Genomic DNA, 10,305 nt, shown 5'->3' on the forward strand with positions numbered 1-10,305 from the left:
GTTAATTTCATTGGAGTGATAATATTCTCATAATTCAACTATATTCTGTTAAACTTAGATGGGTATTATTGTTTTAGTTTGTGCCCTTTTGCCTATTCTTCTTTTATATTTACTTTATTCATCATCATCATCATCAACTAAGCACAAAGTTGTGATGGTTATAGCCTTTACTGTTCAATAAAAATAGATATGGAAAAACCTTTGGGGAAATGAAGGAAAACATTGATTTGATTAAGTTAAAGTAAAATCCTGCTGTTTTAATATCGTTAATGCTGAATGTGTATCCTGGGATTTAAAGGGTGAATAATCGGTTTATTGTGAAAGGATCGACCGGATGTTGTCTTTTCGTTAGCAGTGTTGAGTTGTTGCTGTGTTTCTGAGGCAGATCTGTCATATCTGAGAGCTAGCGTTGGGAGCTACTGTGCTGTCATGTAAAGATCAGCCTGCCCCCTCTGTACACAGGGCTGTTAACGACTTATTTCTTCAGACATCCACTCAGGGGAGGGTCAGAGGATAGAAATCTGGGCGGAGAGCAGAAGAGGGAGATGAAATGACAACGTCAACATTACAGGTAGGCTGCTAGGAGCTAGCCGCAGCTAGCCTGCTACAGGCTGGCCCATAAAGCAGCTCGTAGTCACTCTAACTGACTGAATAGTTGGACGCAAGCATCCGAACAGTCCCTCCATTAAGATTTACGAGAAATAATAGCATTCATATCAAAGATCAAAATAATATTTTGTAAAAAGCTTAGCTGGGTTTGGGTATTTGTGGATTGCTAACGTTAGCTCAGCTAACGGTAAACCTCCTCTAAATATAATAGTAGCTGCACCGTTAGCTGGGCTGTGGCCCTGCAAATGTCAGAGAAAAGCAAAACATCAGCCTCCAAACTTATCTTGTGTCTGGTTATATTATTAATAACGTGGGTTATTTTTTGTTAGTTTATCCTGTCGTGTTGCATGTTGGTGTCTTTTGGGTGCTTTGTTTTGGTCCTAGCACCAGTGTTGACAGGTGGAGACTTACATGAAGATACAACTGTGCTCATAAGTTTACACACCCTTGCAGAAGTTATGAAGTATTGGTCATGTTTTAAAAATATAGAAAATAGAAAATGTAGTCAAGCAGAACACCTTTCTTTTATATGAAGACAGTGAGGTGGTGAAAGTATTTATCATGAGATAACAGTGCATTATCTTTTTATGTCATAATGCACAATGAAATTACACAAATGGCTCTAATCAAACAGATGTTTGGCCGATAACAGTCTCTCTCTCTCTCTCTCACACACACACACACACACACACACACACACACACACACACACACACACACACACACACACACAGGTGTAAATGGCTGTTAGAGGTAGCTGTATATACACAGTTAGTGAGCTTCTTAGCTCTGGAGGGAGCTCTGCATATTTCATCCAGAGCTGCACAAATTTTCTGGATACTAAGCCATTGGGAAAGCAAAAGAATTGTCAAAGACCTCTGAGCAAAGGTGGCTGTACCTAATTAATCAGGAAAGGATACAAAAAGACACCCAAAGGTTTCACAGTGCCACTCAGCAGTGTTCAAACTCAGATACATGAGTGGGAAATGATTGGTTCCTTTAGGTGATAGATACTGCCAGCGTCCAGGGAGGGATATTAACTCTTATTGCAGACTGGCTGATTTTAGAGTTTCTATTTTAAATGGATATTCTCAGATTTGAGAAGTAAGATTTAGGTTTAATGGTGTAATTTTAATTTGATCCTTTTTTGATTTAAGTTTTAATTCAGAATAAAGGAACACATTTACAGCATATCTGGATAAAATGATCTTTTATTGGTGGAAGACAACAACAAAAAAATTAATAGATCAATAAAACTGAGCCAAAAAAAAACAAAGAAAAACATTCATTTAAGTGCTCTAATAAGTCAAAAGATTTTTTAATGCCCAGTAAAATTCCCATTGATATAAAGGACAGAAAGTCTGGAGTAAGTCTTACTTCATAGAAGTAAGAGTGAAAATAATGTAAATAAGTTAAAAAGCAGTAGAGAACAAAACAAATAGATAAATTAAGCTCATGTCCCAGTTAATTTTTATAAAACCTCAGCCTTCATTCATTAGAGTCCCTCTCTTCTCCCCTCTTATGTTTCAGAAAGCGATTGATCTTGTGACCAAAGCCACAGAGGAAGACAAGGCAAAGAACTATGAAGAGGCCCTGCGGCTGTACCAACATGCGGTGGAGTATTTTCTTCACGCCATCAAATGTGAGTGCTGCAGGGAAAGTAGCTTGACACACTTGTTATGGTAAAACATTGATATTTCATTGACTTTGTGGATTGAAATGACCCTCTCCTCCAGATGAGGCCCATAGCGACAAGGCAAAGGAGAGTATACGAGCAAAGTGCATGCAGTACCTGGACCGAGCAGAGAAACTGAAGGACTACCTGAAAAACAAAGACAAACAGGGCAAAAAGCCCGTCAAGGAGGCACAGAGCAATGACAAGTATGAGAGCTATTGACTCAGGATACAAGTGAAGTCAGTGAGCCTTAGTTTTATTTGTGTTAACAACTTTGTGTGTGTGTGTGTGTTTCTGTTTCAGAAGCGACAGTGACAGCGAAGGTGAAAATCCAGAGAAGAAGAAACTGCAAGAGCAACTTATGGGTGAGTTAGCTGCAACTTAAGTAGGGGCCACAGGCAACAGGTAGCAGGTCATTTGATCTGATGTATGATTTTTGACCCATGTGGTCCTCTGATACAAGGGAAACTAAGAGCGTGGTCACACACGTAATGGATCGCACACGCTGTCCGCATGCTTGTGCTCGTGCATGAAGTAAACCATGCTGAAGCCCACCTCTTCGAAGTGTGCCGAAGCAGGGAAGGGAATCGTGCTTGAGCACGGCACAGTTGCGGTCACACTGGCCACTCCAAACATGCTTTACAGATGAAGCGTGCTTAGGTACGGCACGATTGGCCAGTGTGACCGTGTCCTAAATGGTTGGACTGATGCGTTTAGCTTATTGATTTGCATCACACTGCTTAAACTGAAATTCTGGGAAATTTAATCCCTTTAATGCTGAAGCTGAGTGAAATTAAGGGGGCTCATTTGTGCCTGAATTACATGTGTGCTCTTTCAAGAGTGCCCTCCTTATTCTAATAATCCAAACCATGCTCTGCCCGTATGTTCAGGTGCCATCGTCATGGAGAAGCCCAACGTAAGGTGGAACGATGTGGCTGGACTGGAGGGAGCAAAGGAAGCCCTGAAGGAAGCTGTCATCCTGCCCATCAAATTCCCTCACCTCTTTACAGGTACTGTCAGATTGTTCGATCTTAAAAAGCCTCAAAGGAGCTCTGAGTTTTTAAGCACAGCACCTTTATACAAATTATTTTCTACAGTTTTTATTATGAGTGTTTTAATAATAGCCTTCAAACTATAACTCTAAGTATAGAACAGTTTCACTGCCAGATGTGAAACTTTATTTCTTTTTATAGCAGGAAATATAATATTTCACCTCTTTGATATTAACAACTGTTCACCCTCCACCTTATTTATTGATCGTTTGCTCATCACTTTAATCTGCCTCCCTCTGGTTATCTCTGTGCCCTCTTTCTATTTCTCTTTGGGTCATGTGTCAGCCTCATGCACTCTTGTAATACATGACTTCCACTCCTACCATGTTGAGCTCTCAAGAACAGTTAAAACCCACTATCACCAAAAGAAGTCTGTTTTATAAACCTGATATGTTGCGTCTCAACTATTGCCCTACCTATTGCCCTACCTATTGCCCTACCTCTCCTCCTAACAATATGTCCCCTCCGACAGAGCAAGAAACCAGCAGAAAGTATCAGCAGCAAAGCTAGGTTCAAAAACAACTCAGGATGTTGTAGCTGAAAGTTACAAACACAACAGTCACCCCCCTTGTAACACGCGTTGGTAGCTTTGTCAATTGGGCCGTAAATCATAGATTAGCAGGGCGAAGCAGGTCTGGCGTTACTACTGCCAGCTGATCAGAGCAGAGCCGACTGTGGGCGGGGCTTTACCTTTCTTGGCGTGTCTTCACCAGCTCAGTTTACAATGCTAAGATGTGTGGCTAACTTATGCTAAAATCTAATGACAGAGCCGACCCGTTCCGACCAGCAGCGTTCAGTCATTAGCCAGTATAGGCACAGACTAACCAGAGTTATTCAGCTGACATCTCCCACTGTGGTAAACAAAGTCATTACCTGTTCAACAGAAACTCAGCTGTCTCTGCGTCAGTCTTCAGTCCCAAATCCCTCTGCAGCTTTTTCCACTGGTCGTACATTTCTCCAATATTCAGTCTCTGTTGGCACCTGTATCACTCATAATTCTTCCTTGCTTTAGCCTTTTCCTTGAAACCTTTTCATTTTCTCCCCTTCTCTGTGGAGGGTAACAGAAACAGCTTCCTGGTTTTAGTCTTCTCTGGCTCTGTGACGCTTCAGTAGCTGAGCAGCTAGCTGACGTGAGAGGGGTAGTGGGGAAGGACAAGGCGGGGCCGTAAGCAGGACGGTGCGGAGCAGGGGAGACAGGGGATTGGATGGACTCATGCACAAACCTGAAATGAGGGGAACGGCGGTTCGCATTGGTCAATTATTAAGCAGTTTTGCAGCTGATGCACTGAATGGATTTTTTTTGTTCTTTTTGCTTTTGACATTGCGTAGATTGGAACAGCCTCATAAATGGTGTCATCAATAATTACCAAGCTTCCAAATCGTAAACCATAGCTTTAAAGTTTCCCTCACTCTGTGTGTGTGTGTTTGTTTCTCTTGGGAGCGTGCAGTGTGAAGACGCAGCTTGAGACAGATATGTGGGTTGACCGGTGGAAGGCTCTATCGATTGAACAATTGGGCTGGCACAGTGATGGCAAATGTTAAAGTTGGACAGAATATAGAGTGTAGGATCCAAATGTGGGTGAAGTCTTTGTGTTGGACACATTGACTTCATTTCATAATCAGAAAAATACTCAAGCAACGACCCACAATACCTTAGACATGACCCTTCTTTTAAAGCACAGCACTCAAAATGACTTTGAGATAACTTGATACGGCTGCTGAATTTAATCTCCAGTGTTTTCTCTTGCTTTGGACTGTCTGTCTTTGTCTTTTAACTGTCAGTAAGTAAATCAGTCCTGACTGTGAGAGCAGGCTGATACATGTGAGACTTACATAACCAAAATAACTCCTGCTCCCTGTGTCCTCAGGTAAGCGGACTCCGTGGAGAGGCATCCTGCTGTTCGGTCCTCCAGGAACGGGGAAGTCGTACCTGGCTAAAGCTGTGGCTACTGAGGCCAACAACTCCACCTTCTTCTCCGTCTCCTCCTCAGACCTCATGTCCAAGTGGCTGGGAGAGAGTGAAAAGTATGTCTGATGTCATATTGGAGAAATAAATGAAAATGTCTTTAACAACTTCTTTTAGATGATTAGTTACAGATTCTTATTAGAGAATCATGAAAGCAGTGCCTTCACATTCATTTTATTTAGGATAGTGTGAAGTTTGACAAGTAAAAAACCATGATGAAGGCCCTAATCAGAAACAAAAGAGGACGTCACTTTTCAGAAACTTTAGACCATCTCATGTCCAGTCTGTCAGGTGTTTTGCTCTCACAGTCCCAAAAGAAGAGCCCAGCTGCTGCGAAGGAAAAAGCTTGAAAACAAAGTTCAAAAGGGACAGAGTGATAATCAACTCACCTCCCACAGGACTGCAAGTGCATGCAATGTTAATATTGCTCTGCTGCATGTATTTAAATAAGCTAACAAGCAAATATTTCCAGACCTTTCCAGTGCAAATAAGCCAAATGCAAACACCAGAATTTAAAGCCACAAATAGATTAAGAGAAATAAGAGCATCACTGGAAGTATTGTGTCAGATTTCTCAGTCACCACGTTCATCCTAAAATGAAGAGATTTCATGTCAACAGCATCTTAACAATTTGTTTTTGTCTCTTTGTCTCAGGCTGGTGAAGAACTTATTTGACTTGGCTCGCCAGCACAAACCCTCCATCATCTTCATCGATGAGGTGGACTCTCTGTGCGGCTCCAGAAATGAGAATGAAAGTGAAGCTGCTCGCCGCATCAAGACGGAGTTCCTGGTTCAGATGCAGGGTGAGTTTAATAAAAGCCTGATACAGAGATAAACAACACAGTTCAAGATATTATACAAAATAGAAAGCTACAGAGAGAACACAGGGCCCTGAACTACTGAGGGGGGAGAGTTGAAGTAGATTTCAATAAGACTCTGAATTGGTTTTGCAGGTGTGGGAAACAACAATGATGGGATCTTGGTGTTGGGAGCCACAAACATCCCCTGGGTGCTGGACGCTGCCATCAGAAGAAGGTCAGAAGTCGCTTTATTCTACAGTCTCATTTTTCTGTCTGTGGGTTTTGCTTTGTGCTATGTTTGAAACTGATCCTCATTTGTCAGAGGAGATTCAGTTTGGTGGTTGTCCTCTTCCTATCTGAGTGCTCAGAATACACTTATTGACTTTACAGCACGTGTACTCAAAGTGAACTCATTACAGAACAAGTTTCGACACCACTGTGTTAAAATTCTCGCACAAGTAAGTGTGTACAAAGAGCACACAGTGCTCTGCATGTATGTGTTCTCACAGGAATGTGCCTCATGAGACAGCACAGGAAAGAAATGTGAATTCAGAGTAGGAATGGGTACCTTTCACATTTTAAATGATATGGTTTCCAATCCCCAGTACCTGGCAATCAGCACTGGTCCTCAACTGTACCAATTTTCAGTGCTTTTTGTTTTTATGTGATGAAAATATCCATTTGTTTAAAAATAAAATAAATATTTTTTTCAGTCTAAAATATTTATTCTTCAATAATTTTGTAATGCTGTGTTCATGTCCAGCATGGAAAATCACCTACTCTTCCAGTCTCCCTCACAATCACAAGGATGCGTTTAGGTACCTTTGATTTTACATGAATCGGTACCCAGTACTTATGACAGAATTCAGTCGGTACCTATAAAAGTACGTCATTCAGTACCCATCCCTAATTCAGAGAAACAGGGGGAGGATCATGGCGTCTGGGTTCAATCAAAAATATTTGAATCAGAGCTTTGTTAATACAAACACTTTTCATCTCCAACACTTTCTCTGAAATTTAGTAAAAGATCAAAAAGAGAGTTTTGTCTGGAAGAAAATCAGAGATGTTAGAGTGTAAGTGCAAGTCCTGGTTTTATAAACCTTGATTTAACACCTAAAGTACTCAGGAAGGTTTTAGAATTATATATATATATATATATATATATATATATATGTATATATAAATAAATATATATATATATATATATATATATATATATATATATATATATATACATAGATATAGATGTAGAGATAGATAGATAGATAGATAGATAGATAGATAGATAGATAGATAGATAGATAGATAGATAGATATAAATATAAACCTTCATTAACTCTTAATCCTCAGGGTAAGGAATTGATATTTCAAACAGCTGATGATGTGTCTATGCCTCTGGTGTCAGATTTGAGAAGCGAATCTACATCCCTCTGCCTGAGGAGCCAGCGCGGGCTCAGATGTTTCGTCTCCACCTGGGAAACACTCCACACAGCCTGAGCGAGGCCGACCTGCGACAGCTCGCTCATAAAACAGATGGTTACTCCGGCGCAGACATCAGCATCATTGTCCGGGATGCTCTCATGCAGCCTGTCAGGAAGGTCCAGTCTGCCACACACTTCAAAAAGGTGAACACAGGCCACTGTTTGAAGAAATTAGAAACCCAACAAAGTATGAACGGGATTAAAGTTTGTGTTTGTGTTGTGTTTCCTGAAGGTTCGCGGTCCATCCCGAAGTAACAACCAGCTGATGGTGGACGACCTTCTGACCCCTTGTTCTCCTGGTGATCCTGCAGCTCTGGAGATGACCTGGATGGATGTGCCTAGTGATAAGCTACTGGAGCCCATAGTCTGCATGGTGAGGTCCTCTGTCACTGCGTCCTGAGTAACAGGAACCAGGAACCTGACACTAGAACTTTAACATGCAACCAGTAACCATTCAGTTTAGATTAACAACCCACCTCCACAAAACTACGAGTTCCTTTGAGTTAAAGACACTGAACTGACTTATGAGCGTGCACGCATTTGTTAAAGTGTGCAGCCACTTGTTGATCTTTTACTTATCTTCTGATCTGATTGTGTTTCTCTGGATCCTCCGACACAGTTTCAGTAGTTTTGCTCTGGAATTAGCTCCATAAGAAATGAAATCAAAATGTTTTGTGTCTCTTCCTCCTCTACAGTCGGACATGCTGCGCTCGCTCTCCACCACCCGTCCCACAGTCAACACTGAAGACCTGCTGAAGGTCAAGAAGTTCACAGAGGACTTTGGGATGGAGGGCTGAGGCAGGGGGCCCTCTCTCTGATCTGTCCACCACGGGCTCAGACAACTCTCCATCAGCTGCCCCCGAACCCATTTAACTGCTGTATCATCCCGTAAGCTTTCTCCCAGCACAGCGCTTGGTTCACTTCCTCTGACGGCCGGTGAAATCAAAAGAGGAGGGTTGTGTTTCCTCCTCCCTATCGTCCAGATCAGTATTCTTTGAGTCTTTTTGGGGAAGTTGACCAAATGCTGCATCTTAATGTGATTTGGTATTAGGACAACGGAGCCCGTTTCCCTCAGCCGCTTCAGCGTATTCACTACAAGAACTGTTCATCTAACCTGATCACCGTGAGGAAGCTGGAGGTTTGCCCCTCTCTGAGCCGACTGTCTGACTGAAGGACTGTACATTTTGTTGCCATCGTGCACTTTGCTTTGGATCGCCATGAAGGACAGTGACGTCACAAGAAGAAGAAGATAGTTCTCCTGCCTGGCATGCGAGTGTGTGAATGCATCCAATGTTTTTATTAAACGTGTGTGTCTTATTGTACATGTCTATGAGTTGAGAGCCCTGTTACTTTACTGTTTGATGAAGGGTTAAATTAACTAATCATCTCTGCCTCAGTGTCCCCAAACAGCGACACGTTCATGTTTAACATTTACAGCGTGAGAGATGTGCTTGATTGAGAGCCAAACATCACACGGATTCACTCTGAACACCACGAGATACATCTGATCGCTGCTCTGGAGGGTGTTTCCCTCGTGTTGTGAAAATGTAAATGTTTCTTTTCTCCTTAAGAAATTGAAGTCATACACTCTAGAGGCTGACCGTTTCAAAAAAGTTGTTCTGGAGCTTCGGATCAGATGACATGGATACGATACTCAATGAAGATGAAATTCATCTTTAATTCTGTCAACACCTTTCATCACTAGTGAAGTTCCTAAAAATAACCAGCAGAGTTTTTTCGTCTGGTCATGCTCAGTAGCACTAAATGTGAAAAAATCAAACATTTTCCTTCATTGCACCTTTTTTTGTCTGGTATGGATGACAAAACAAGCTCCTAGAAGCTTAATAATCCAGTTTGAATTGATGGGAACTTCAACCAGCTGATGGAGGTCGACTGAAATGATCCAAAGCTTCAGAACATTTTTACAAACAAACTTTAATTCAACCAAGCTCAAATTGGTTTCTGCACTACATTTCCCAGAATGCACCTGTCTGAGTTGGCACTGAGCTGTTTTGTGTTCTTGTTTTAGTCTGAAAGCATTTCTGGTGTAGAGAGCATCAATGAAGCACATTTCTCTTTGTTTCTGCACGTTATTTATTCAACATGTGTGAGCACATGTAACTTGACTGACTACCATAGAGACTCAGTTTGTTTACACCTAAAGTATTTCTTCTGTTGATGTTTTCTGTGATAGATCTTCATTTTATTTTATTTCTTTGTCATTTTGAGGCAAATACACTCGCCAAGTTGTCCTCTGAGGCAGACACTCCTGTAATGTTTCATGACTGAGTGTTCAGGGCTGGTTGTCGTCCTCAGACTGGATCTCACAGCGGATCTGCTCCGAGTCAAACTGCTATTGGATGTTTCTGTGTACCAACTCTCTGACCTCTCACTGTCTCATCAGACCCGTCTGCCAGTGAAGGCGTCGTGTGTTTAGCTCAGAGTGCTGTGACCGCTCAGTCTGCGTGTTTGTGGAGGTACAAACTGGTTCAGTGGGAGGTCAGCTGTTCTCAGTGTCCCTGTGAGGGGCTTAACCTGCCGCTGGCCCTGTAACCATAACTACTAATTTATCCTGCATTAATAAAAACTGACATTTCAAATGAAAAACACACAATGGCTCCTTTGACATTTTTATTACATTCAGCTCATATCAGTCTTTGACTCTCTGCACTTTGTCTCAGTGTGTTGCTGAAAAACTTTCACCTTTTATTTTGGGCTGAAT

General features: G+C 41.7%; 1 protein-coding gene across 1 annotated transcript; it reads left to right on the plus strand.

The window, feature by feature from the left end:
- The first annotated feature begins 335 nt into the window (after nt 1-335).
- Nucleotides 336-10,204, plus strand: vps4a (vacuolar protein sorting 4 homolog A). The gene is made up of 11 exons (XM_074677131.1): nt 336-571; nt 2,140-2,251; nt 2,346-2,490; nt 2,588-2,649; nt 3,175-3,294; nt 5,205-5,361; nt 5,957-6,105; nt 6,256-6,337; nt 7,508-7,727; nt 7,816-7,956; nt 8,279-10,204. The coding sequence occupies exons 1-11, from the start codon at nt 551-553 to the stop codon at nt 8,378-8,380; spliced, it is 1,311 nt and encodes a 436-aa protein (XP_074533232.1). The 5' UTR covers nt 336-550; the 3' UTR covers nt 8,381-10,204.
- The last annotated feature ends 101 nt before the right edge of the window (nt 10,205-10,305 follow it).

This window comes from Halichoeres trimaculatus, unplaced genomic scaffold, assembly GCF_033239565.1.
Source record: "Halichoeres trimaculatus isolate MK-OKI-2021-1 unplaced genomic scaffold, fHalTri1.1 fHalTri1_scaffold_10, whole genome shotgun sequence".
Lineage (NCBI taxonomy): Eukaryota > Metazoa > Chordata > Actinopteri > Labriformes > Labridae > Halichoeres > Halichoeres trimaculatus.